The sequence below is a fragment of the Prorops nasuta genome, unplaced genomic scaffold (genome assembly GCF_024137725.1).
Source record: "Prorops nasuta isolate Cenicafe-Biocafe unplaced genomic scaffold, Cenicafe_Pnas_1.2 PNAS00027, whole genome shotgun sequence".
NCBI lineage: Eukaryota > Metazoa > Arthropoda > Insecta > Hymenoptera > Bethylidae > Prorops > Prorops nasuta.
Genome location: NW_027116824.1, coordinates 1,173,212 through 1,201,163, shown reverse-complemented (window position 1 = coordinate 1,201,163; position 27,952 = coordinate 1,173,212). Strand labels below are relative to the sequence as shown.

The 27,952-nt window shown below is 34.0% G+C and overlaps 5 protein-coding genes across 8 annotated transcripts in view; 2 read left to right on the top strand and 3 right to left on the bottom strand.

The window, feature by feature from the left end:
• The window catches only part of LOC136782426 (lachesin-like), a 76,034-nt gene extending 65,214 nt beyond the window's left edge, over positions 1–10,820 (bottom strand). Inside the window, exon 1 of the mRNA XM_066741852.1 lies at positions 10,392–10,820. Within this exon, the coding sequence (XP_066597949.1) occupies positions 10,392–10,443 (52 nt within the window). The 5' untranslated portion in view covers positions 10,444–10,820. The remainder of the gene's footprint in view (positions 1–10,391) is intronic.
• A 2,321-nt stretch (positions 10,821–13,141) lies between these two features.
• On the top strand, positions 13,142–15,725 carry Coq5 (ubiquinone biosynthesis protein COQ3, mitochondrial). 3 transcript variants are annotated; one of them, XM_066741856.1, is made up of 6 exons: positions 13,142–14,035; positions 14,436–14,619; positions 14,683–15,095; positions 15,170–15,258; positions 15,319–15,442; positions 15,506–15,725. In XM_066741856.1, the coding sequence occupies exons 2-6, from the start codon at positions 14,457–14,459 to the stop codon at positions 15,593–15,595; spliced, it is 879 nt and encodes a 292-aa protein (XP_066597953.1). In that variant the 5' UTR covers positions 13,142–14,035; positions 14,436–14,456; the 3' UTR covers positions 15,596–15,725. The 3 variants fall into 3 exon arrangements, with proteins under 3 accessions (XP_066597953.1, XP_066597951.1, XP_066597952.1); XM_066741854.1 differs by lacking the exon at positions 13,142–14,035 and adding an exon at positions 14,054–14,326 and having other exon boundaries at positions 15,506–15,724; XM_066741855.1 differs by lacking the exon at positions 13,142–14,035 and having other exon boundaries at positions 14,335–14,619; positions 15,506–15,723.
• Positions 15,726–16,115: 390 nt separating this feature from the next.
• Positions 16,116–19,041, bottom strand: LOC136782429 (dynein light chain 2, cytoplasmic). 2 transcript variants are annotated; one of them, XM_066741858.1, is made up of 3 exons: positions 18,881–19,041; positions 17,715–17,832; positions 16,116–17,607 (listed from the first exon to the last, which is right to left on the bottom strand). In XM_066741858.1, exons 2-3 carry the CDS (start codon positions 17,820–17,822, stop codon positions 17,446–17,448), a joined length of 270 nt encoding a protein of 89 aa, XP_066597955.1. In that variant the 5' UTR covers positions 17,823–17,832; positions 18,881–19,041; the 3' UTR covers positions 16,116–17,445. The 2 variants fall into 2 exon arrangements, with proteins under 2 accessions (XP_066597955.1, XP_066597954.1); XM_066741857.1 differs by lacking the exon at positions 18,881–19,041 and adding an exon at positions 18,508–18,578.
• A 1,287-nt stretch (positions 19,042–20,328) lies between these two features.
• On the top strand, positions 20,329–23,900 carry Sf3b2 (splicing factor 3b subunit 2). Its single transcript, XM_066742060.1, has 4 exons — positions 20,329–21,594; positions 22,584–23,087; positions 23,303–23,608; positions 23,678–23,900. Exons 1-4 carry the CDS (start codon positions 20,398–20,400, stop codon positions 23,744–23,746), a joined length of 2,076 nt encoding a protein of 691 aa, XP_066598157.1. The 5' UTR covers positions 20,329–20,397; the 3' UTR covers positions 23,747–23,900.
• PIG-N (Phosphatidylinositol glycan anchor biosynthesis class N) lies at positions 23,757–26,971 on the bottom strand. Its single transcript, XM_066742059.1, has 7 exons — positions 26,628–26,971; positions 26,120–26,563; positions 25,763–26,048; positions 25,258–25,699; positions 24,856–25,189; positions 24,424–24,790; positions 23,757–24,349 (listed from the first exon to the last, which is right to left on the bottom strand). Exons 1-7 carry the CDS (start codon positions 26,921–26,923, stop codon positions 23,933–23,935), a joined length of 2,586 nt encoding a protein of 861 aa, XP_066598156.1. The 5' UTR covers positions 26,924–26,971; the 3' UTR covers positions 23,757–23,932.
• Positions 26,972–27,952: the final 981 nt, after the last annotated feature.

Here is a 27,952-nt window from a genome sequence, read left to right as displayed (position 1 = left end):
TAGAATACATTCAACTTGAACTAATATTCTGTTCCTTTGAAGAAGCCAAGTTTTTCATTGCAAATACTTGATTTACTTCAACGAAAGAATTAATAGATTTGCAGACACATAACAGGCCAATGACATTTAAGAAAAGATAATCTACATTCAATAAAGAGTGTGGTGCTGGTAACGATTAAAGCATTCATTTGTTTGGAAATAGAATACATTCAACTTGAACTTATATTCTCTTCCTTTGAAGAAGCCTAGTTTTTCATTGCAAATACTTGATTTACTTCAATGAAACAGTGAATAGATTTGCACACAAATAACAGGCCAATGACATTTAAGAAAAGATATTCTACATTCAATAAAGAGTGTGGTGCTGGTAACGATTAAAGCATTCATTTGTTTGGAAATAGAATACATTCAACTTGAACTTATATTCTCTTCCTTTGAAGAAGCCAAGTTTTTCATTGCAAATACTTGATTTACTTCAACGAAAGAATTAATAGATTTGCAGACAAATAACAGGCCAATGACATTTAAGAAAAGATATTCTACATTCAATAAATAGTGTGGTGCTAGTAACGATTAAAGCATTCATTTGTTTGAAAATATAATACATTCAACTTGAACTAATATTCTGTTCCTTTGAAGAAGCCAAGTTTTTCATTGCAAATACTTGATTTACTTCAACGAAAGAATTAATAGATTTGCAGACAAATAACAAGCCAATGACATTTAAGAAAAGATATTCTACATTCAATAAAGAGTGTGGTGCTGGTAACGATTAAAGCATTCATTTGTTTGGAAATAGAATACATTCAACTTGAACTTATATTCTCTTCCTTTGAAGAAGCCTAGTTTTTCATTGCAAATACTTGATTTACTTCAATGAAACAGTGAATAGATTTGCACACAAATAACAGGCCAGTGATGTTTAAGAAAAGATAATCTACATTCAATAAATAGTGTGGTGCTAGTAACGATTAAAACATTCATTTGTTTGGAAATAGAATACATTCAACTTGAACTGATATTCTGTTCCTTTGAAGAAGCCAAGTTTTTCATTGCAAATACTTGATTTACTTCAACGAAAGAATTAATAGATTTGCAGACAAATAACAGGCCAATGACATTTAAGAAAAGATATTCTACATTCAATAAATAGTGTGGTGCTAGTAACGATTAAAACATTCATTTGTTTGGAAATAGAATACATTCAACTTGAACTGATACTCTCTTATTTTTAAGAAACCAGCTGTTTAATCATAAATACTCTATTTTCTTCATTGAAAGGATTGAAATATTTTCAATACAGCATACAGCAATGCCAAATGAAGATAAGGTAATCTATTTTGTGAAAGAGCTCCAAAGAAAGCTTATTTTTATAAACTCCATATATAAATTCCAAACAAATATTTATTTGCGTTAAGTCATATAAATTTGGAAAAGCAGTTATTAAAATGAATAAGTAATTTACTTGAATTGAAAGTACATTGCTTTGATAAATTGTTCTTCGCTTTCTCGCTAGTGGTCTTTCATGTTCAAACTTCTATATAAGCAAAATGCTAAATACTATTAGGAAGCTACAAAATGGTAGTTACTAAAAGTAAGTATATGTATTAACTTAATTTTAACAAATTTCTCCCATGCAGGATGCGGAAAGCAGTAAACAACATCAGGAAACAAAGAGAGATAAAGAGGTCATCACGATCCTACAAGTATAAACAGATAGTAAGGTGAGTTATTTCAAAATAATAAATTATCATTCTATTAAAAATTATTCATTGACTAAACTGAAATATATGATTTGTTTCAGAAAAATGAATAATGGCCATTACATACACAGATACTACTATAATCATATCAATAGATGTAGAATAGCCATCTACATAACGGATTAAACGAATAGGATGATAACTATAAATGTAGCCCAATTGAAAATATAAAATAAATTGAAAACAAGGAAAATCGGGTAGAATACAAGTAAGTAGGAAAAAATTAATTTTCTTTTATTAAATAAATATTATTTAAATATGAGTAGATATTTGTTTGATTGAAGAGAAGAAATGTTTCACTGGTATCGCATTTCATTAAAATTAAATATTTTTTTTACATATTATTGAACATTTATTGTGGTGTGAAGTAATTATAATCTGATGCAGATATTATATTTAATTATTTCAAAATGATTACCATTTTAATTTGAGCATATGTAATTTTAGAAAGAGTCTAGAAAATACTTGATTTGATAAAATTTCGTTACTCTTTTGGAGTAAACATTTATTAAATAATTCACGAGTAAACTGTTCGTTTGTTTTTAATAAACATACTCAAAAAGATCAAATAATTTGCTTGGAATTAAACTTGTAATAACCAATATTCATTTACCCTAAGCTTATATTCATTGCAGTGAAATGTTAATGCTTGTCTTAGAAATAAATAAATTGTTTAATTTAAAAAAAATGTAATTGTTTTAATTATAAATATAATTGATTAAAGTAAATATTTATTACAATAAAAATTATATTTCCTTGATTCATATAAATATCACCTCTTTCCGATTAAATATTTGCTTCTTGCGAATCTAGAAACATTTAAGTTGATAGATTCTAGCCTTGCGACAAGCAAATATTTAATGGAAAACTGCTGATATTTCCTTGATTCATATAAATATCACATCTTTCCGATTAAATATTTGCTTCTTGCGAATCTAGAAACATTTAAGTTGATAGATTCTAGCCTTGCGACAAGCAAATATTTAATTGAAAACTGCTGATATTTCCTTGATTCATATAAATATCACATCTTTCCGATTAAATATTTGCTTCTTGCGAATCTAGAAACATTTAAGTTGATAGATTCTAGCCTTGCGACAAGCAAATATTTAATTGAAAACTGCTGATATTTCCTTGATTCATATAAATATCACATCTTTCCGATTAAATATTTGCTTCTTGCGAATCTAGAAACATTTAAGTTGATAGATTCTAGCCTTGCGACAAGCAAATATTTAATGGAAAACTGCTGATATTTCCTTGATTCATATAAATATCACATCTTTCCGATTAAATATTTGCTTCTTGCGAATCTAGAAACATTTAAGTTGATAGATTCTAGCCTTGCGACAAGCAAATATTTAATGGAAAACTGCTGATATTTCCTTGATTCATATAAATATCACATCTTTCCGATTAAATATTTGCTTCTTGCGAATCTAGAAACATTTAAGTTGATAGATTCTAGCCTTGCAACAAGCAAATATTTAATGGAAAACTGCTGATATTTCCTTGATTCATATAAATATCACATCTTTCCGATTAAATATTTGCTTCTTGCGAATCTAGAAACATTTAAGTTGATAGATTCTAGCCTTGCGACAAGCAAATATTTAATGGAAAACTGCTGATATTTCCTTGATTCATATAAATATCACATCTTTCCGATTAAATATTTGCTTCTTGCGAATCTAGAAACATTTAAGTTGATAGATTCTAGCCTTGCAACAAGCAAATATTTAATGGAAAACTGCTGATATTTCCTTGATTCATATAAATATCACCTGTTTCCGATTAAATATTTGTTTAAATCGACTGTATATTTCATTCTTTCAATCATTATTTAGTTCGTTTAGACCATAGATTTTTTTCTACGAAGCACATTTACATTTACGTATATTAAATATATACTTACTGTAAATAAATATTGCTTTTATTAAGTAAATATTTCAAGTAGATAATTTCCTTATTTTAAGCAAATTCATTAAAATTAAAACTACCAATTTACTCGTGAATTTTCAAAGAAATATTTACTCCAAAGAAAGCGAAATTTATTTGATTCAAATAATTTTTTCTATCAGTGTAGTTAACGAGGTGGACCGTTATTGATGTTTATGATCTCATTTTAAAGCTGTTTGAAAATACTACGACATAAAATTGTCGTTAAATGATGACATCTCCAAGTTCATATAGATAAAATGATGTAAAAAAATTCTGAGGTTGAGTCGTCCAATCTTGTTACATATAAAAGAAGGTAGTGTCTCGACGGTATACTATGTATATGTGCTTGCCGTCGAGACACTACGGTGTCTCTTGAAATAAACATTCTCTTTACATCTGTGTCTTTATATGTATTAGTATTTTCAATAAAAAGATCACCCTGTATACTGCTAGGGCCCACTGCTTCAAAGCAGAAAAAGAGGAAGCTCGAGCAAGCATCTTATTTCATCTATTAGATAGGTATGCAGGTACGAGGTCGTCCACCCAATTGGACCTTGGCAGAAAAGTCAGGGTGGGCGGCCGAAAACTTTTCTCATGCGGGTTACTCAACGAGTTTCAATTGCTTAATTCCCAACTGGACTGGAGCACGCGTGTGACATAACGTCTCAACGATAAGCCAAGCAAGTAAGAATACTCTATTATTCGCCGAACATTTTTTTTAGCTGGAGCCTGTACATGTACAGGGCGCTCCGTACAAAAACACCAATTTTAGCCAGTCAATTCCTCGTGCAATTCTGAACTTAAAACTCCTCTGCGGCTTTTTCGTACGACGCTTAATTTCCCGAATATTCGACATTTAATAATTAGACTTATCTAAATCATTTTGACCTGCGCTAATTGCACGCATGGTATCGTTTTATCGTTTCTCGCACAGCTCGCGCCCGATCGTAACTTATTTTAGAAAGCAGCCGCCAAAACGTCAAGATTCTTCTTTAATCGCGAAGCGCACACCGCTTCTTTACAAATCATTCATCACGCAGGATTTTCAATTATCCATATACCTGTATTCCTTTTCATCTTCTTCCCTTTTTTCACGTTTAACGACTCTTCTGGCTGCTTTTCGACCAGCATCCCTTTTTATGCGTCCCAACGGAAACTAATGAAGAACATTACCTATCAATTTTTGTTCTTTCTTCATAAATCACTCAACCTCTATACACACTATGTAAATTTACAGGATGTTTCACTTTACTCGATTTAAAATAATAAATTACTAATATAGCAAGTTACCCAGGCAGACATTTCACATTTGCACTAATCAGAATATAACATTTTTCAACAGACAAAATAATTAAATGGTAATAAACATTTTTTATAAACGCATTTATTAGAAATCGTACAAATAATTCATGCACGAAATTACTAATACATATTTATATTCAAGTTGTAAGGGGAGATGGTTATATTTTGGTTTACGTCGAGTCAGCTGAAGAATAGTCATCGACATCAGAATCTATAATTATCATGAATGAAAGGTGACGCTGTTGGCCAACGGGACTCGCGTGTATGTACACGTTACACCTATTTATTAATCGTGCTTCTGTATGCGTACGTCAAATACACGAGATCCAGTCGACCCCATCAGTCAAAGTTAAACGGAAAGCAAGAATCGATGCTGTGAAAGCAAAAGTAGAGCTAGAAGCAAAAACAACAAACTAGTCGACTAATTAATGTCCTATATCCTATAGATACATATTTCTATCTTAGAAAAGCCTAGAGCTACCCCCCCCCCTTTATATATTTATTTCCTTCTAATTGAGATGATAGAAAAAATTAAAAAAAAAAAAAAAAAAACAAGTGATTCAAAGGGAGGCCAAGAAGGCCTTGAAACACCTATTAGATTGTTCAATGGGAACGTGCAGACGCATCTGAAACGCAACACTTTTGTACCTCATTGTTGTCGTTCCACTGATAGACTTCTTTCCTCAACATATTTTCTCTATTATTCAAACGTAAACAAAATTATTTAATAGTATTATTTTCCATTCTAGTTACAACATACTCAATGGAAAATTACTGCTGGATTATTTGTTTTATTTTCTTCAACAGTTTGCTCACCATAGTACCACCCCCCCCCCCCCCAAGTCCACTTTAAAACTTCTCATCAACCAACTCACATATCATTCATATTTATTTACCAACTTCTATTCAGTTTTCTCAATAAAACATTCCAATTCTTAATTAATATTCTAACGCGATAATAAATTCTACTACCTCTCAGTTAACTCGTCTTTAGTATTCTCGCATGAAAGTCAAACACGCCTGGTGACATCATTGTTTTTCAGTTCACCTTACGGTTAAAAGCGGTACGCAAGTACTACGAGTATTTTCGTTTAATACTGCTATTTTCCTAGAGTGTTCCTTGGGAGACTACGTTCTTCACAAGTTTTTCGGAGAAAGAGGATTCGAGATTCTGATGAACACGAAGTAAATATTTATTAAATTGCAATGTTTACATTGGATCGGGCAAGGAACGAAGGTTAAAAGTTTCAGTGTTGAACTTGGAAGAAAACGTTTGATAGATTGCACGGTTCGTCCGAGGATCGTTAGGGACCGAACGGGCTTGAATAGTCGAGGAACGCGCCTCGAATACGGAAGACACTTAATGACAAGGCAGCAGCATCGAGTAATTTTGCAGCGGCAAAACGCGTTTGGTGTTGAATAATATCGCGGTTGATAATACAATAGAGCCACGCCAAGGAGAAACCCATTGATTCTTGGCCGGTCAGACCTTTGTGGTTCGCATTGTTCGACATTTTTCTTTTTCACGCGTGCCACGAGCACCTAAATCCTGTACTCTGCACCCCCCCCCCCCCCCCTTCCCATTCCAACGTCCACTCGACACCACCATAGACTCTGCGTGGAGTATACGACTTCCAGGCAGAGACCACCATTCAACCCAATAACACTAACAACTCATGCGCACGGCTGTCCTTATATTTATTTTCTTGCAAACCTCGCGCAGCTTTCGAACTCTTCATTGACTTTTCTTTCTATGAAAGTTATACACTAATCCATTTTGAAATTCCTATTTATTTCCTTATTTTGCATTAATAAAAAAATACAACGAACAGTGATAAGTATTATTGTAAATTGTAACGATTGGAGTTGGCAACTGTTGTAAATTAATACTTTTTATATTTACAATAATAATCGTGGGTTATAAAATTGTACGGGTATAATTGTAATTATAATTATACAATATTTTTATAGTCTAATCTAGTGAAATAATGAGAAATCCATCGTACGAAGGAGTTAGAAACGGGGAGGGGGAGCGGTAAAATTCCATATGATCTCCGTTATCAGTTGTTATCTCAACGTACGACCAGAAACACCGCGAGTATATCGTATAAATTTTGATTGTTGAAACCGTTTCAATATACAAAACTCGGTTCCCAGCCCGTTATTAGGGACGGATTTCGAAATTTAATAGCTCTAATTAAGAGGTCGATATCGGGGTCCTCTGCACTCAATCATTTTCACTCTCACGCCTCTCCTCGTTCAATTTGTCTTATACTTCATTATTATACGAGTTTACGATTCCAATATCACCTTTGTTTCTCTCTTCTACATGAAAAGTGGAAAGAACAAATTACATCTAAAATCGAGTAATTAGCGCAATCACAAATTTTGTCATGTAAGAGAAATTGAATAGGTAAGACAGGAAGAAAAAAAGAAACGTTGTTAGAGAAAAGAAGGTTTGAGGAAGAGAAAGATTGGCTCACGCCGCGCTATTATTAAGAAAACTGAAAGATCTTCGGATGTTGTTCGTGAAAGTGGGAGAGATTGGTGAATGCTGGACGGAAGAGGCAGCCAAGCAGTCAGGGGGGTTTTGCGTCCCGTCCCCGTGTCCCGGTGAAACGGACCATCTGCCTTTTTATCCAGCTTCTACCTGACTGTCCTGACTGGACCCACGCTGGTCAAGCACGCTTGGTCTCACCTGGCTGGTCCCTACTACTCCCCCTCAACACGAATGCACCAGCATTACTTTCGTTTATCTTATTTTGTGGACCATTCAGTCCTGCCGAGACTGCCCCCCCCCCCCCCTTCAACTCGCTGAGCATTGCCACCGGCCATAACCTCTACCAATTCTCAGATTGCACGAATTGCACTATACACTCACTGTACTATATACACCACTTCGTTCATCACTTGGGTCCAGCCAGCCTTTTTCCTTCCTTTTGACAAATTCCTTTTCCTAGAATTTTGCTTTGAAAGCTTTGCAAACACCGCCTATTTAACCGGACAAAATATTCCAACGTTTAACCCTACCTTTCTTTCAAGCAAATCAACGTCTCCCGCCCAAACAAACCTTACTTAGCTGAATCGCAGCGCCATCTAATCCCCTCATTTCAACAACCAATCCTTTAATTTCTTTCCATTCATTCCTTCCAGCCCGAATCCCATCCCCTTCACCGCGACACTGTAATTTTCTTGAATATTAAGTAGCGCCCTCTGGTGGCGCGTATCTAGTGGTCCTAGGGAAATCTGCGCCATGCGCAATTTATCGTGCGCCACAGTCACTCGCGACGCGCTAACTGCAGAATGTGGACGAATATATGTTTGTTGGTGGAGTTATCGCTGAAAATAAAGCTTGCCAGACGTTTATAGTGGAGCACGAATATTATACGTGAGTTATCACGTGTTTAGCGTGAGAATCTATTTTATTATAGACGTTTTGAGTTATGTCTAAAGAGTCTATATAGTAAGTATATATATGTATATTTGTCAGAGTGCTGCTCGTCACTCTTTTTATACTACTAGTGTGTACATTTTCGTGCGGGTTTGTGTAATAATTACCTAGCAGCTGATATACTATGTATTCCAACTGCAATGATTCTTATCTAGCACTTTTCCAAATTAAATTTTCTACTCAGCCTCACGAACAATATTTATCCGCCTCTCCAAGCTTTTCTCCCTCTTTTCCAGCGCCATATGCGAGAGTTTCCACGCAAAAGTGAATCGAACAGAATAAACACGGTAAATTACAGGGTGATTTATTCGGTAAACGCTTTACATAATTCGAGGTGACTAACTATTTTTTGAGAATGCTTTGGAGTATAAAGTACGTTTGGTCGCGGATTGCATAAGGGGCGAACGAGCGCTAAAAATGACCAGCGCGAATAAATTTTGGGCCTTGGAATGGAAAACGATGATGATGATGATTTACGACGAAAGAGGTTAAAAAATTGCGCGAGGTCCTCGCATACAAGAGAGGAATAAAAGCGTTGTGGGACATTTGGAGATTCGCGGTGGTTGAGACTAGCGACAGATGGATGAACGACAAATATGTTAAGTGTTTGAAGAACGGCGCTGTTGCCAGTGTCTAGCGACAACATGGCACAACAAACCAATTTATAGTCGGAACACTTGCCAGAGCGGCAATGTGATATCCATTGAATTAGAATTTCGCACCGCGAGCAGATAATCCACTATCTCCCCGCTATTCCTACCGATAAAACTCTCTACTCCTGCTCTGCTAAAATATATATATATATGTATATACATAGGCACGGAGGAATACCAAATATTAATTCCTAATGGCCAGAGCAGAGATTCCGATCTATCAAAAACTTAACCTCAAACCTCTTTTACCAGCGAGTTTATTAAGAATTTCCAACGGCTGGAGGATGTGTAAAGTATAATAATAATGTCAATTAAAAACCTTAATTTTACAGCAGTTCGACCGAATGCGAACACCGAGACTAACAAAAGAAGGTAGGGATCGACGCGTTCTCGCTATTGCATTTGAACGATTCGCTTATAAGGAAGCGCAATTCACTTTTTTCTATCTCTAATTGTTCCTTCCGTAATAGCCAGCAATTATCCGTTGCTCGTGCTCAGTCCGCTCGATTCGCTTTGACAATAAATGTCAATGTCCTCTCTGCTCGCTCTCTCTCTCTCTCTCTCTCTCTCTCTCTCACGCGCGCGTACAAAGAATTTGCAACTTTCAACACAATTCCCAAACATGTACGGAGAGTTCACCGTAAAACTCTGAACAGTGGAAAGGATTGAATTATCAATCGACTATAAAGAATTTTCGCAACTTTGCAATTTCCGTTCCTTTTAGGAGAGAAATCTGGGCAACCGTGCAATTTTGTCAAATTGCAACGATAACTCTTCACGATCGTAAATAATAGAAAGGTAGCAAAGTGGATTTTTTCTAATAATTTTCATGAAAAAACTCGCCACCGGAGAGAGAATTACGTTCCGTCCCTAATTCACTGATTAACATAACCGGAGATATCGGAGATTGACGAAATGCGAGAAACTTCAGCACTGCAGGTAAAACGCTCTGACACTAAAGACCGGATTCAGTTGTGGCGATTCTTGGCGCAGCTCTGGTCCTGATAGCACACGATGTTCGGAGGACATTCTCGGCATGTTTACTGGCACTTGTGGATATCTTGGAACGTTCCAAGGGTGTTCTGGGAATATTCGTACTTTTGGGAGTCAAAGTGACATCGGCCGATCGAGTCAAATCCGCAACTCCTATCCAAAGTCACGTGCTATCTAAAGTTTCTCGCGAACCACGACCGTGCCCTCCTTTTTTCCCACGCAGCAAAAAATCCAGAAGGTAGCACACGCCCGTTTCGACAAGCACGGTAGAAATAAGAAAACACTCACCTTGAAAAGCAAGAAGCACAACTAGGAAAAGTACGATGCGTGATCGCTGCATGGTTCACGTTTTGTTTTCTCACTGATCGTCGATCCAACACAATCTAATTCGGTGTTTCGCGCACTAGTTGGAAAAACTTTTCTGAGATGGTAGGGTCGGTAGGTATGAAAATTGGCGCTATTGGTTGGAAGGATTTGCTACTGTCGGTAACGACGGTAGAGATGGGGTGATTGGATGTTGAGGATATACCGAAATAGCGAGTAAAAAGCCGGCACTGGCCGAGGTGTGCGCGCACCAGATAGAATTTACAGACTGAGAGCGGCGCGGTGCGGTGAAGTTGGAGGAGCTCGAGTTCGAGAGACCTATGGTGTGCGAGAAAGAGAGAGAGGGTACGCGAATCGCAGCGTGGCAGACGGTGAAATAAGGAAGGACGGAGAAAAAGTGAGCGAGCGAACGACGAACTGAGAATCGCGCCCTCCGGCTTTTTACGGGGACTTGCGCAGGCTCGCTGCGCAATAGATCCGCTTTGCCCGATCCACAACTTTTCAAACTATCGCTTCCTCTTCTTCTTTCTCTTCTTCCTCCTCTCTCTTCATCAGTTACTCCGAGAGTTTCGAACGCGCAACTCGCTACAATTCCCGCCTCTTGCCTCGCGTCACCAGTTATACCACAAACCACTCGACTGACAATCGTTCCGAAATAAATCTGACAAATACTCCTTTTTCATAACCTCCAATGTCAACTTCCTCTTTTCGTCATCGCTCCTTCCCCCTCCTCAGCCACCGGTTTCCTAACTCTGATTCATTAAAAAGGAAAATCGCGTCAGCATCTTATTAATAATTGTGATCCAATATTTAAATAATCCTTTTTTATTTAAGATAAGTATGGTTTACGTGTGTGGCAAGCCAACTTGGAGTTTTTCTTTTGTGAAAGTATTTCTTCTGCACTTTTCACTTCGGAGTATATTATATTATTGCAGGGTATCGGTTAATGAACGTAATTGCAAGGTACGGTATACCGCGTATTTAGTAACAGTTGTTATATTCAATAATTTCTGCGGCCTACTCATACATATATGGTACTGGGGCTTACATATTCGCCGACACCGGTCACTTTACACTCAATTTTTATTTTTTTAGCAACTAATAAATCTGATATTGAGTTTAACTTTGGTAAAAACTTGTTTGGTAATAACGAATTACGGATAATTAGAGTTCGTGGTGGTATATCAACGAGGTGTAATAGTAAAAGAGCTACCGAATAAATTGCAGCAAGTATAGCATGAATTTGTTCTTCCAGACAAGACTATATAGTTAAAAATATCGCAAATATATAAAAAAATCTTAATTTATAAATTGGCTATATTTAATTGTACCTATTTTTTATATTATATAGGATGTGATGAAAAGGCCACATTTTTTTAAACTTCAAAATAGGAAGTAACTTGAGTATGTTTTAAATGCCGTTTGAACTGGCGCAGAAGTTGAAAAGTTATTGAACTTTTAAAATCATCCCTTTCCAAACTTTTCAAACGATTTGGGCGTCAAAACTAAGAATGGAGAGAATGAAGAAAAAAATTAATAAGCGATTTGTGAAAAATCTGACACGTAAGGATACATTAATTCGCTCTACTGATTTCATTTGATTATTTAAGTTATTTCCGACATAAATAAAATACCTAATTCTTATTTAGTAAAGCATACAAATTACATTTTTCTGTTTTAATAACTACCGAATGATTTAGTTAACTTGGAAATTTAAATAAACAGCGAATAAATCTTCGCACAATACTTTTACAAGCCGCACATCACTCGTTTTCTTCACTTTCTCCACTTTTAATTTTGATGTCATAGCCGTTCGAAAAAGGTCAAAGAAGGGTATTTTTAAAGCGTGAATAACTTTTCAACACCTGCATCGATTTGAACGAAATTTTAAAACTACGCTCAAATTGTTCCCCTGAACTCCCAATTTAAAGAAAAAGCAGTACTTTCGTTATACCTTGTATATAGATTAAAAGATAATGTGCTGGGGATCGTGTATTGTAAAAAATTTGGAAAACTTTTATGATAACATAATTTATATGAAACAGATTGGTAGTTTGGGAAGTGAACGCTTTTATGAAAGAATTTTTCGTGGTTTAATGCCTATAGTGCATACTCACGTCGAATTTCATTAGTACGCCTATTGGCATCTGTAGGCAACGTGCGCCTTCTTAATATATTTATACGTAAGAATAACTACAAACACATGTGCATGCACTTATATGCCAGCGATGGACCGTTAAATACGGCATCGAATAGCAGCTCGTAAGAAATTTCTTGACACCTCTTATTACTACTATACTACACTATTCTATATCCATTCTTTGTTAACGATAAAACTCTTAAAATATGTTAGCTTTCCTATGTAGCAAACTACTTAGGTTAGGTATACGTGCTATTTTACGAGAATTATAAAGTTTTGACAAACTTTACTACAGATTTTTATTCAATGCAAGAGATATATTCTTATTATTTAAATAGAATATTATTCACTCGTCAAACTCCAGAAATTTACCATTTTTAAGGTACTAAATATTTATTGAGCTTTAGAACTTGCTAAAAATATCAGCTGAACTTAGGTTATGTTATTGCGCGCCCGCTTCTCTTTCGAAGAAAGGGAGAAAACCGCAGTGACGCGATTAAACGCAACATGACGAATTTAATGGGTGAATCAATGAGCTTCTCTGGAAGACCAACAAAATTCAAACACTAACCCTTTCCGTTTCACAGATAAACGTGTTTCAAGTGAAGAAATATATGTAATATACACGTGTATACGATAATCAGTTGATGGGATATGGTAGGTATGTATATTATATTTGTAAAACGTTACAATGTAGCTGTTGCCCCACTAGTTAATTTATAACGATAATTTTCATTCGATAATTTAGCACTGACTAAAACTAGATAATATCATTGAATATTAGTGAATTCAGTGATTTTTCTAGACGTTCTTCCAATTATAAGTCGTCATGCGTAGGAATTAAAATTTCATAACACAAGAAATCTTTTCACCCAACTGTTTTGGACAGGAAGCTGCTCTTGTGTTTACGCACGATAACGCATTCTAAAAAATATTTGAATTTCCTATCCGCCAGGTGTGGATGAGAAACCTAAGCATAAAATGCACTTTACACCCTTTACTCTTTTCAACCTGTTTATTTGTTCTCCGTTACCCTCCGTCAAGTTTTCTCTACAAAGCATTTACTGTTGTTTATTAGGTATTTCAATTAAAATCTACTTATATCACTTTGAATCAATTTAATGGAATTCAATACTGGAAGCCTTGATAAATAAGCATTAATGGAATAAACTCGAATAGCGTTCAATAGAAATTTAACAGTCTTTAAGAAGATTGTCAAAAGATTTGACCAATGATATTTTCGCCGAAAAACGTTACATTCACATTGATCAAAAGCCGGTATTGCAGACTACCGACCCAATCACTTTTCCTAAAGATGGTAAAGAAGATTGCCAAACATCGAGCATACCGGCCGATGAAAAATTAAAGACTATACTGAAAGAGTGCGCCCACTCCAATAAGACGGCCTAAGGAGATACTACGAAGACACTACGAGTCTACGAAGTACTACATACCTGGAGGGAACACGGTAGTAACTATATAGTAATAGTATCCCATATGGTCGAAACATATTATGGCCGAAAAGTATTTTGGCCAAAAATCACTTATGTTCAGATCAATGAAAATCTGTCGTAAGCTATTTACCGACAGTACGTAGTGATAGGAAAATGCTTACGACGGATTTTCATGGGCCTTTTTTGCCTTTTCGACTAAATGGAATACTACCGAGAAAACATTTTGGGGTAGGGGTGTGTGGAAAAGGGGACGGGGGAAAGTATGGCGCCGGCCATATTGGTTGTGATGTTTTTGGCATATATATGTATGTATATGAATCATCATTGAATTCTTTAAACTAATTATAATTCTGTTTTTATTATGAAATGTTTATTATTAAAAATATACTTAAAGATATATTTAATACTTGTTAGGAGGGAGATGTAATTACGAAAATGGTGCTAAAAAGAATTTTATGCAGCAAATTGTTAACAGTTGATAGAAAGTTAAATAATTATGTGAAAATCTTGCAACAGTCCTATTCCAAAGCAGTAGATGAAGAAAGAACAACACATTTTGGTTTTCAAACCATAAAAGAGAGTGAAAAAGTAAAAGAAGGTATTTACCCAGTAAAGATTCATTATAAAATAAATGCTATTTTTATATATTTTGTTTGTTTAGTATATTCAGTGTTTGAAAATGTTGCAAATTCTTATGATTTAATGAATGATGCAATGAGTTTGGGTATCCATCGTATTTGGAAAGATATATTCATTCAAGAATTGGCACCAACTCATGGAAGCAACTTGTTAGATGCTGCTGGAGGAACTGGAGATATTGCATTTAGATATTTAAATTATTTAAAAAATACACCAAATCCAAGAAACTCACCTAGTTATGTTACTGTTAGCGATATTAATGAGAATATGCTAGATGTAGGAAAAGCAAGAGCTCAAAGACAAGGCTGGGTAACAGAAAATAATTACAATATATCATGGGAAAAAGCAGATGCAGAAAACCTACCATTTACTGATGAATTTTTTACTGCATACACAATTGCTTTTGGCATAAGGAATGTAACTCATATTGATAAGGTATTTAAATATTTAAATAATTATCTGTACTGCTTTTCATTTTAATATAGAATGCAATATTATTCATTTCATAGGCATTGCAAGAAGCTTATAGAGTATTAAAACCAGGTGGTAGGTTTTTATGTCTAGAGTTCAGTCATGTAAACAATGAACTACTTAAATGGTGAGTGATAATATTTATTAATGGAATAGTTCAATAATAAAAAAAGAATTGATATTTTAGGGTATACGATAAATATTCTTTCCAAATGATACCAGTCATGGGCCAGTTGATAGCAGGCCAATGGCAACCATATCAATATCTTGTAGAAAGTATAAGAAGGTTTCCCAGACAAAATGAATTCAAGGTAAATATTTTAAATTAATAAAAATGAAATATCCTAGTATTTAATGCATATAATTATTTTTAGAACATGATAGAAGATGCTGGATTCAGACAAGTTAGCTACACTAATTTAACCTGTGGTATTGTTGCAATTCATTCTGGTTTTAAGTTTTAGATACCATGTAAATAAAATATTAAAAGTTTTCAGCAGTGAATAGATAATTTTTGAAAACTGTTTTTGTTAAATACTGTGTTCAGCGAATAAAATTAAATTTTATAAATGATCAAAATTAACCCAAAAAGTATTATTTAAAGTTTGTATTCAAAACTAGGAAACAGGAGAAAAAATAATTTCTAATTTAAATTAAATAACACAACTTAAATACATAATCTTTTATATAGGTTTTTATTCAGAACTCATATTTTTTGATTTGTAACAATTATTTATAATAATTTAATATTTACCATTGACAGAGTTTATTTGCAATACATGTATTAGCAGATGCACATTTAGATTTTCTAGAAAAAATCGTACAAGATGCAATCCATGAATTACATAGGTACGATGTATGCTGATATATTTATATACGGTCATTCATAAACTTGAGTTCTGAATACAACTTATGGTTATACTTGCTGAGCCTTTAGGATATTTTACAGACTTGTACAATGGGTAAAAAAAAGTGAAGCATTGCTGTTGACTGAAAGACGTTTACTGGAAATATGAGACATGTAATATCAAAGATTTATGTTTCATACGTTTCAAAATTTTTACCCCTTACGTCCCGGTACAATCTCGATATAGCTTTCCCATTGGTTTTGTGTAAGGTTTACTTGAAAATTACAAACTCATGCAAAGATAAAGCTCTGACAACTCGGCGTACCGTTCTCCGTCTAGAATTTTAATAATCCTGCAGCATGATAATCTAAAAGTTGCGAATCGATTATCTAATCAGGGAAATTGTTGATTACATTACGTATAAATATTACATTAGGTGAATGTTCTATTTAATAATACGCGTAAGTACCAAACATGGAATTACTTGAAACGATAAAAGAACTTTTCAGGCTGATTAAGTGCCAATACTTTTTGAAACAATTTCTCTTCTAAGTATACGTCGCCTTGTGATATATACTATTAGCAAGATCTATGCCAAATATAAAAAATGTAAAGGGAATAACGAGCGATTCAAATATCATGTAATACTATGTTAGTTTTCATAACGAGTGATATTGAATTGGTATGTAATCAATAATTATTCAGTGCATAATATATATATAATATATATATATATTAAAAAAATCTAACGTTTTGTCGACTTGCTGATTTGTAATTATCTTAGCTTAAATCTAAACGTGTCATAACCAATTTAAGACCAACGTAAATCAACCAAGCTTCAAATATATATATATAATATACTGTGATTGAGTAGGGACAATATTTCAGTATATAATAAAATGATCCTGTAGTCCATAATTAATTTGGTTTGCGTTCATTATTGGCGATCACTTGTTTATTACAATAACTAAAATTTTGTTACTTCAATACGTACAGTAAACTAAAAGTTCTTTGAAGGACAATAAATGGTAATTTAGTTACACTAAAATTTGCCTCTACAATAATTCGCCAGTACTGAACCCAACCTTACATATATACCTAATATAAAACAAGAACACAACAAAGTTTTTGGCATACAAGATACATTTCAACATGTAAATAGTATGTCAGTTTTTCAGTAAGTTTCCCCTACCCTTAAATTTTCTACATAGTTTTTATTTTTTGGCTCCAAGTAATCATTAACAACATCACGTTGATAGATTGATATTTCTTTTCTGTATATTAAGGAGCGCTTTATGTTTTTAAAACATATTTTTCGTGTTCTTCATTATACATAATATAATTTCTTTTACATGTGGTATGGCAGTTCAGTGTACCGTGTGTATGTGTGTGTAGAAGTGTAATGTGTACAGAAGATGGGAGGGGAGAAAAGAAGAAAGGGAGATGCATAGAGAACAGAAATAAGTTTATCCACTCTTAAAGAGTAGGATAGCCACCTGACCTAGGTAAAAGTAAATAAAATGTCTTGTTTCATGCGTTACATAGCTTCCAAAATTCCGACCAACAATACAATGCCACGTTGGATTGTATTTCTTGTCAAACTCCTTCTTGATGAATGCTGCAATGTCCTGCAAGAAGATATACAAAGAGTTTGATAAATTTCTACTCATAAAGCAATACATATTTTCTTTTTTTAAAAACTTAAGTGTAGCAAATCATATTAAATATTCTTTACTTTTTCAATGTTGTATTTTTCAAGAGCTTGGGTGGCACAATCTACTGCATCTTGCTGCATCTCCTCAGACATATCAGCATTCTTGATCACAGCTTTTCTGTCAGACATTTTGGGTTCTCTAAAAAATTATATTAGTAATTAGAATGGTTTGCAATCACAAATTTTACTATTACATTAAAATATCATTTTTTTCTGTTGACTAAGATATAATCTAATTATTAGTATATATGCAAAAATTGAACTGAAACCAAATAATACCTAATCCTTTGGGTACAGCAATGAGAATATAAGTAAATTTATTTTATAACAGTCTAAAGTAATTTAAGCCTGATATTGAAAAATAAAAATAAACTTTCTATAATAAAAGCAGTAAAATGTTGTATGAAAAATCTATTAAAAGGCTACAGAAGAAGTTAAGTAAAAAAAAGAATAGATAATTAAACAGCTAAAAAAAGACAATTGCTATTTGGCAGAGAAGTATGCTGCTAAAAGTAACAATAAAATAATATTATGCAAATATAAAGAGAAGTGATTTTCATGAAATTAAAATATGTTTTAAGTAGTACTGATAGCACAATGTAAGGTAATAAAGTTAGATTTGAAAATAAACTATAGAGAATGGAGGGAATGAGAAAGTAAGAGAGAGAGATTGAAATAGCGGGAGTAAGAAAGAGAGAAATAAAGAGAGAGAAAGAGAGAGAGAGATACTGGAAGGTAAAGAGCGTGAGAGAAAGAGAGAGAAACAGTAGAAAAAATATGTATGAACGTACTGGAAAAAAGAATAGAAATAAACCTGAGAAACGAAGCACGAGTGATTTTGACAGTAGCGCGTATATCAGAAGCCGGCATATCAATGTAGGATTTTTAATCGGTTGAAAAGTTAAGAAATGTAAGGGGAGCCAGCATGAAACGTAGCAATATATATGCAGTGAAGGAACGGTAGAGGGGCGAAAGGCGGGAGGAAGCTGTTTTGTCGATAGGACACAATAAAAATAGAAATATCCCCGGCACGCAATCAAAAAACTGGGCTAAATATTGAAAGTGAAAACTTTTCATCCAATTTTATAGATATTGCAGAATGCACAGGCTTGTAAATTAAATTTGACGTAAGGCAGGAGAATCCGGTTGGAAATGAAATATTTCCGATTTAACGTGATATTGCTTACCTTTCTTCTTTATTCTTATCAGCGAAGTTATAGGGGAGCTTCTTCTATCCTATATTCCCACTGTTATTTCCGATTACTACGGATGATAAGATTTACTCTGCAATTTTTTACTCCTTTGAGCCGACTCCGAAAAATCCTCGATTGGGTTGAAGACTGAAATGCCCGTGCCACAATACTCGATTCTCATTGGCTCGCGATTAGGGTCTTCTATCAGCGTCTTCTATCAACCCAGAATGCTTTGCGACTGTCACCGGGCTAAAACAAACTTCACGCAAAACATTTACAAAAATAATTCTGCTATCCAATATAAGAGCATCGCGCTTCTTTACCCCTAGTTTATATATGTATTTATTTCTAACATTGATTTTCTTTTTGTTTTTAATGCCTGGAAAGCATTTTGATTTAAAATAATCGATTATAGTTATTTATAAGTAAACAACTATATATATATATGAAGTACTAAAGTCTGGATTTAGATTTTAAAAATTCAAAATAAATAAGTTTCGTAGAAAAAATGATTCATAGAAAAGCCGTAGAGAATTTAGTAAATTCTATTTCCATACAGCATAAATGTAAGGGCCGGACATTTTCACATCTACTGAAACATTTCTTATATATATTTGTATACAATTTATATATTACAGATGCTTAGAGATGTGTGAACTGTGAATAAGGATGTCTGCTCCTTCGCACTTGTGCTGTATATGGAATTATATAGATGCTGCAGTTATTTATATTTATCCAAACATTTATAAGACACTTGAAATTAAAAAATTGTCTAATACATGCATAGGCTATAATTTTGTATTGAAATTATATATAAAATAAAGATAATTATTTATATTTTAAAAAATGTACTATTTAATTGAAAATTTTGATTTTGATCCTAGTTTATACCGGGTGTATCATTGCAGAAAGCGCACTAGAGGACGACGGATGTAAAAAGTCATTTATTTTCGAAATTATACAAATATACTTTTTTTGCTAGGAACCTTTCAGAATGTACATAAGTAGAGGCTTCAAGAAGTTATGCAAATGAAACTGATATTTCTCATTACGATGATAATATTTAATTATAGTGAGCTATTCTTATGTCCAAACTTTGTCCGCTTCGCGGCACTACGCTTGTTGGTATACAGTGGTATACAGTAGTATGTATGTATACATACACCGTGTATGTATGTATATATGTATGATATAGAAAATGAAGGAATAGTAATCAGATGCATAAAATATTAATTACATAAAGTTGTAGAAAATTTTCAGAAATAAATAATTTTATATTCATTTTTATAATAAATAAGTGCCTTATTTTTCTGTATTATTTTATTGCATAGGGAATTTCTTGTTGTCTCCTTGTCAGTGCAACGGCACTGAACGGCACCGGTCGACGTGCTAGCATGCCTATCTCTAATAGTAATAAAAATTATAACTAGATGATTATAACCTCTTTTGTATTGTAACCTGAACGAATTAACAGGTTAGCATTCCGTGAACTTTTTGCGTGTATAATCGAAATGGAACACCAAAATTCATTGCCAAGTTTATTAAGCTTACAAGTAAATAATCCGGATGCTCAAATAACAATGGATAGTGAACAAGATTCTAATAATGCTCCTATAAAATTGCCAGCAGCTTTGGAGCAGGTTTTTGCATTGAAAACGGAAAGAGTAAAGAAGCTTGGAAGCGATCTTGACAATGATAGTGGAAAAACATCAAAGTTGGAAGCTTCGAAAGAATTTATTGCTGCTATTGATGATACAGCAGAGTCAGAAACAGCCTCGAACGAAAAGGGAAGTGCTAAATCAAATAAAATGAAAAAGAAAAAGAAGAAGAAAAAAAGGAGACATATTTTAATTTCCGACTTAAATAAAACAAAAGATACTGTAGAGGAACAATCAAATGAGGATGCTCCTGAGATAGAGTATATTCAAGAAATACCTACAATTAATGATTTGGAACCTATGTATCGACAATTTGCTAGAGTGTTTGAAGCTTTTAAACTCACAGAACCAGATTCGAAGTCAGCTGATGATAAAGTGGAAGCAATAGGCCAGTATCCTCTTCTTTCTGTACAACCTGCAATTCTAAGCAAAGTTCCCCCAGTGGATGAATATGATGAGGATGGACTTCTAAATGCTCAGCAACAGGGAGTTGAGGAGAATGGAGCTCCACGTTTATCTAAGAGAAAACTCAAACGGTTGACGAGGCTGAGTGTAGCAGAATTAAAACAGTTGGTAGCTAGACCAGATGTAGTTGAAATGCATGATGTAACAGCTCGTGATCCAAAGCTCCTGGTACAGTTAAAAGCTCACAGAAACACAGTTCCAGTACCAAGACACTGGTGTTTCAAGAGGAAATACTTACAAGGCAAACGAGGTATTGAGAAGCCTCCATTTGACCTACCAGATTTCATTAGGCGCACTGGAATAACTGAAATGCGAGCCAGCCTTCAAGAAAGGGATGAAGGTCGTACTCTAAAAGCCAAAATGAGAGAAAGAGCCCGTCCAAAACTTGGTAAAATTGATATAGACTATCAAAAACTCCATGATGCTTTCTTTAAATGGCAAACCAAGCCTCGTATGACCATCCATGGGGATCTTTACTATGAAGGCAAGGAGTTTGAAACTAGATTGAAGGAAAAAAAACCAGGAGAGCTGTCTGATGAATTGCGTACTGCCTTGGGGATGCCAATTGGACCAAACTGTCATAAAGTGAGTACAATAAATTTTAGAGAAGGGTACATTTTAAAATATTTTTAAATAGCTACCCAGAAAAAGTATTGTTTTTTGACCATTGAATTCTAGTCCTAAGTACTAATCATGTAACAACAGATATTGCAATAATAGATTAGACTTGGTACACTCGTTTTAGTTTTCCTTTCTCAAGGCCAATTATAGTTTGCATATCTCTAAGTAAAAAATGTTAATATAATTAAAAATTATTTGCATTTTTATAAGTAAAATCAGTTTATAAATTGTATTAAAAATTTTTTCAAATTGTTTTATAAGTAAATTGATTCAAGTTCCTTAACAAACATGCATTATTTAATGTTAGAAGTGTGTATATTAATGAACTTGTACAAATTTATTTATAAAATAATTAGAAATCAACCTACTTGTGCTGTTTTGGGTCTTATTTTAATTATAAAAATGTCACAATCTTTTTAAGAATAATATTAAAGTTATTTAATTAAAAAAGGATAGAAACTTCAATTTTCATTTATGAAAATTTATAAAAAATGATCCAGGTGACCCCTCTTATCGCAGTATCTAATTGTTGCGGGATTAGCGCTTGAAGTTCAGAATTAGTTGGTAAAATAAAATATGATAAGTATAACTAAAGACTTAAAAATTTAAGTGCGTTTTCCTACCTGTTGGTAAAATTGATTTGTTTAATAAAAATTATAATTTGTAATAAATTCTATTCAATTTCAAGCTTTATCAAATGAATAAAGCACCAAGACTTTTACCGACTGGTAGAAAAACCTTCCTTAAATCTGATGATGCCCACTATATATTAAAGCAGTATAGTTTGTAGCATAGGAACTATATTCCTTTACTGTTTATCTCACAGTACTTCTTGACATTGTGCGTGTGTACGTGCAATCAGATCGCGCTTTTAATCGGAAACTGCATTGGTTGATTAAAAAATTATCTATTGCTTACAATTTACTATATTTGGTGGTTTTTCTTTTATGAAGGTTCCACCGCCATGGTTGATTGCCATGCAACGATACGGACCACCACCTAGTTATCCTAATTTGAAAATACCAGGTTTAAATGCACCTATACCAGAAGGCTGTGCTTTCGGATACCATGCTGGTGGTTGGGGAAAACCACCTGTTGATGAAACTGGAAGACCTTTATACGGTGACGTTTTTGGAGTGACGAGAACTTTGGGAGCCGACGCGCTGGACGAGGAAGTTGACCGGGGTAAATGGGGTGAACCTGAATCTGAGTCTTCTGGGGAAGAAGAAGAAGACGAGGATGGTGAAGATGGAGCCGATGGTGAAGGAGATGGTAAAGACGTTGATGGGGATGCTAGTGGACTCGTTACACCCGGAGCAGAGGGACTTGTAACTCCTAGTGGAATCACTTCCATTCCTGCTGGACTAGAAACCCCCGAGACCATCGAACTCAGGAAGAAAAAAATTGAAAGCGAGATGGAAGGGGGAGATACTCCTGCTTTATACACCGTTCTTCAGGTAAGAGAGCCATTTTTTCCAATTTTAATATTTATCTCCTTAGAAAAAATAACATTATGTATTAAATTCTATTAAATTTCAAGCTTTAATGATATATATATTTACTAATACGCTGATCAATAGATGGAAAAACCTACCTTACATGTTTGTTTACTAAATTTTTACAACTCGCTATTTATCATTATTAACATTAAATGATTGTTATAAAATATCAGGAACGACGAACAGAAGGTCTGGGTGCAAGTATGATGGGAAGCACGCATGTCTACGATATGACAGGAGCTGCTGGAGGTCAAGCACCGCCATCAGTTATAGCCGCTCGTCGCGTTATCGGTGGAACAGCCTCTGATGTTAGAGTGGAAAAAGATGGCACCGTTGAGGTTGCTCTTGACCCGAGCGAGCTGGATCTTGACTCTGAGGCAATGGCTTCCAGATACGAGGAAACGATGAGATCACGTCAGGCAAATCTACGCCGAGAGGATCTTTCTGACATGTTGCAAGATCACGTGCAAAGACAAAAGGTTCGTATAACATTCAAAAGTATCTTTTTTGCTTTATAATTTTCTTAATGCACATTTCTTTTTTTTCAGAGTAAACGTAAGAGACAGCAGACGCAAGATACGAAATCGTCGAAAAAGTACAAAGAATTTAAATTTTAAAATCGATCATTTTATTTCAATTGTCATTAGCCATTTAGTGTTGTAGCTAATAACTTGATTCAGACTCTTAATTTTAAGTACGTATGTTTAATAAATAAGTAACTCTAGCGTTTGTAAAAAAGACGTGAAACATAAATCGATGGATAAACTATCTTAATAATTGTTTAATATTTTTTTTACAAAACTTTATACAATGTGAGACTTATTTATGAAAGAATTGAATAATGTCGCTACGCTAATTCTCATCAACGGGTGTGATAGGTATTGAAGGATGAATACAAGGCACGGCAAGGTAACAGCAATGACGAATCTGCTGATTGTACTTCCAATATCAAGCCAGCTACCCTGTGGTGTTACATAGTACATGAACGGTAACGATAGACAATCCCCCAATAATAATACAGCCAAAAAATTAGCGTCCTTTCCAAGAATATGACTTGCACTCCCTAACAGTATTAATGGCAGGCAGATCTTGAATAGTATCAGAGAGAACATTGTAAATGGAGAGAAAACTGTTACGAAGTGACGAGTCCAGGATGGGTCGAATGAACTAATACTAGCCATATTGCCTGTTCCAAAAAAACAGACCAAGGTGTACAGCATCTATGGTTGGTTCTGTTAAGAAATAATATAATTGTATAATACAAATGAAATTAGTATAAATTATAGAAGGATACAAAAGTTGCAGCTCTGATGAAATATTCAATATTGGAAGCCTCAAACTTCGACTTAGAATGAGGCCAATAAAGTAAATGAATACTCAGGATTATGAAAAATAGTGGCTCGTAGGACGAAGATAAAAGAACAAAGGGACAAAACAGACTGAGTGCTACCCCCTTTAGCCTTTTATTTATTTCCAAAGGATAAGTCCATATGGAGAATAATGAGCTTAATAAGATGAACCAGGACATTCCTTGTCTGCCATCTATTAATCCTAAGTAAATAATTGCTGTAATGATTAATCTGCTTACTTCTATTATTTTCCAGAAGAATGATACTTCTGATTTGGCAATTAAATATACCACAATAGCTATACTCGATTGTCTAAAAGAAACTAAAGATATTAAGTAACTCTTTTTATTTTAAATAATTTTGTGTATTGGACTTACACAATATATACTCGAGGATACGGCTCCACAACTGGAAGAAGCGGAAATACTGCTAGAGCTACAGTAGTTAGTAAAAATGTTGAATTAGCGTTTCTCATTAATAGCCTTTGCAATAAAAGAATTAACAATATTACACTAAGGGTCCAACGTTTGGTAAGACCCATAAACATTCCTATTAGTAAGAATATGATTTCTAAAATCTGCATGATAATTTTTCTTGGGTTATGTGTTCTAAGTTGTGGTGAAAACAAAATTGCACATCTTACTCCAAAATAAATGGATACCAGTGCGAGTGACTGATAAAATAGGAGTCTCCAATTCTTGCACCCTGAAACTATATTTTCATGTTAAAATTAAATCTACAGAGCATGTTATTAATAATTAATAAATATTATTTTTTACCTAGTTGTGCCTGAAAGAGTACAATAAATATACCTATGAATATTAGGTTGCATAAATTAAGTACCCAGCTAATAATATTTGATCGCTCAGTACCAATTATTTGAAGGAACAAAAATGTCATCCAGCCAAACCACATTAATGTAACATAAAATAAAAAATGTCCTCGTTGATAAAGACGAAAATAGGAAAGTAGTTTTTTAAGAAGTAATATTGCATTATCTCCTTTCTCAAATGCATTTATTACATCATCTTTATCTAAATCTTCTTTAACACTTTCAACTATTTGATTTAATTCTTCCTCCCACTGGTTGGAGGCAATATTTGAACAGCTCATAAGTTGATTCTCTTTCACTTGGTATTTTAATTGTTCAATATTACTCACTAATACCTTCAATGCATAGCCTTTGTTTTTATGATCAAAATAATAATGTGGCAAGATGCCCTAAGACATAAAGCAGGTATTTTATGTTTTGAATGAATTACTTTTTATGCTTTCTTTACATACTTCATTGTTAGTTGGTATAGGAATTCCAATCAAAGCTGATATCAAAGGTGCAATATCAGCCTGTTTAACATCATGTCGAATTCCACGAGAATTTACACCTGCTCCCCAAACTATCAGTGGTGTTTCAGTCTCATCTGATGATCCACTACCATGGGAGCCCCAGTCTGTCATGCCGTGATCAGCAGTAAATACATAAGCAGTTGTGCCTTCCCCAAAAAAATCTTCAGTCTTTTCTACTACATCTTTAATATTTTTATCAATAAAATTAATATTTTCTATATATTCTCTAAAACATATTTGATATGCATTATTAATTTATTTTAAAATATTTATATTAGAATATAATGTAATAATTACTGTGAATGGGGTTTGAGTGAATGACCAATAGTATCACAGCCAAGTAGATGAAAAAATATTATAGTACCAGTCATAGATTTAATTTTTTCTCCATTATTTTTAAGCCATTCCCAATACTTATCGAAGACCCATTTATCCAATCTAGATACTTGAGTAGGAGCTGAATTAAAATCCTGCCATTCAGCAGGATAACTTTCTCCTTTTATATTTCCTCGATTACTTACTTTTGTAAACAAAGAAATAATATCTGGACTGCCCCATGCCCATGTTAAAAAACTTTGATTAAAGATAGAATCAAAATTGACAGGATTTTCTTTCCATCCTTTAAAAATTGCACTTGGATCTTCATACAAACCAGCTGTAATAGCTACATGACCAGGTCTGGATTCTGTTGGTACTTGAGTATGAGAGATGCCCCATGTACCTTTATTATTCATCATATCTCTAAAAATAAAAATCATTTAGAAATCCATACAAAAATATTTATAGTTTTACTACAATTTCTAACTTTAAAAATGGGGGTGTATCTTGATTGAATGTCCTAAACCTTAAACCATCTGCAATAAATAAAAATAGTCTCTTCGCTGGAGCATCTTTCGTTATTGGTGTAATAGGCAATCCTTGGATAATAGGAGAATGAAAATTTGCGTCTAAAATTCCCCATAATAATAATACATGGAATATTACTCCCCAAAACACCAAAAAACAATTATTATATTTATATTTTTCTTCTTTCACATTTTTATTAAAAATCTGGTTTATCCACACATTGCTAATTGTAAAATCTGATAAATTACTTTTCATATTTGTAAAATAAAAACTATCATTAGGATTTATACTTAGAGGCTAAAATGATCAGTTACATACATACATATACATATAGGAATATATATAAATATATAGTTTTCTCGATAAGTGACAACTGTGACTACTGTGAGTGACATTTGGGTGCATCCAGAAGCACAGCTGTTCAGTGAGCGCTTACTGAGCGCTCACAAGTAGCCGATTGGTGAGCGCTAAGCGATATACTGGACGTGTGGACATTACGCTTATTATTGCTCAATGCTCATTCTTACATAAAAGGCACATAATATTACAGCTATACTTTTTATATATATAATAGTCGGATTTCAATGAGCTTTTATCTTTTAACCTTACCATTATTTATTCTTGTATTAATATCCTCCGTTTCTGTAATTGCATATAATATTTCATTAATATTGTATTGCTGCTCAAATGCCATGTTTTATTTTCTAAAAAGTTAATTAAAGTTTCTTCACTTTTAAAAGAAAATAGGAAATTTTTTACAACGAAACGATATCCCAGACTACTTGCAACCATTTCAAATTTATTTTACTGATCTAGGGATGTTAAGTAACTTTTAAATTTCGCGCGAAAACTTCAGAGTGAGCAGAAAGTGAGGCTGAGTGAGCGTCTGGCTGGAGCGACTGAAAATTAGGCTCACGAAAATGGCGGGCGCTCACTCTGAGCAGCTTAATGAGCAGTTTCATCCAGTACTTTTGTCTAGGGGATTTGGCGAGTGCTCACCGAGCGCTCACTGAGCACTGAGCGGTTGTGCTTGATGCACCCAAAGTGTGAAAGCACACAGTGGGAAATTGAATCGTGTATGTTCAGCTATAGCGTACATATACATATGAAGGTATGTAGTATGTGTGTGGTTCCTAAGTATTCCCGATTCGACGACGTTCGGTTCGCTGTTCGGTTGCAAGTGTAAACGCGCCCTTACAATTCTTGCTCTAGTTAACGGGATCCCTCAAGCCCTCTGTAGCCAACATTACGGAACAAAAAACGAAGGAGAAGTGTCCAGCGCTA

Bases quoted from the DNA above. Each gene is read 5' to 3' on its own strand.
- PIG-N (XM_066742059.1), bottom strand. From the start codon at position 26,923: ATGAAAAGTAATTTATCAGATTTTACAATTAGCAATGTGTGGATAAAC. The intron at 25,700-25,762 runs GTATGTAAAGAA...TTTATGTCTTAG, and splicing joins CTATACCAACTAACAATGAA to GGCATCTTGCCACATTATTA. The intron at 24,791-24,855 runs GTAAGTCCAATA...AGTTTCTTTTAG, and splicing joins TATCCTCGAGTATATATTGT to ACAATCGAGTATAGCTATTG.
- Coq5 (XM_066741856.1), top strand. From the start codon at position 14,457: ATGGTGCTAAAAAGAATTTTATGCAGCAAATTGTTAACAGTTGATAGA. The intron at 15,096-15,169 runs GTATTTAAATAT...TTCATTTCATAG, and splicing joins ATGTAACTCATATTGATAAG to GCATTGCAAGAAGCTTATAG. The intron at 15,443-15,505 runs GTAAATATTTTA...AATTATTTTTAG, and splicing joins CCAGACAAAATGAATTCAAG to AACATGATAGAAGATGCTGG.
- LOC136782429 (XM_066741857.1), bottom strand. From the start codon at position 18,563: ATGCCGGCTTCTGATATACGCGCTACTGTCAAAATCACTCGTGCTTCG. The intron at 17,833-18,507 runs GTTTATTTCTAT...ATAATTTTTTAG, and splicing joins ACTCGTGCTTCGTTTCTCAG to AGAACCCAAAATGTCTGACA. The intron at 17,608-17,714 runs GTAAAGAATATT...ATCTTCTTGCAG, and splicing joins AAAAATACAACATTGAAAAA to GACATTGCAGCATTCATCAA.
- Sf3b2 (XM_066742060.1), top strand. From the start codon at position 20,398: ATGGAACACCAAAATTCATTGCCAAGTTTATTAAGCTTACAAGTAAAT. The intron at 21,595-22,583 runs GTGAGTACAATA...TCTTTTATGAAG, and splicing joins TTGGACCAAACTGTCATAAA to GTTCCACCGCCATGGTTGAT. The intron at 23,088-23,302 runs GTAAGAGAGCCA...ATAAAATATCAG, and splicing joins CTTTATACACCGTTCTTCAG to GAACGACGAACAGAAGGTCT.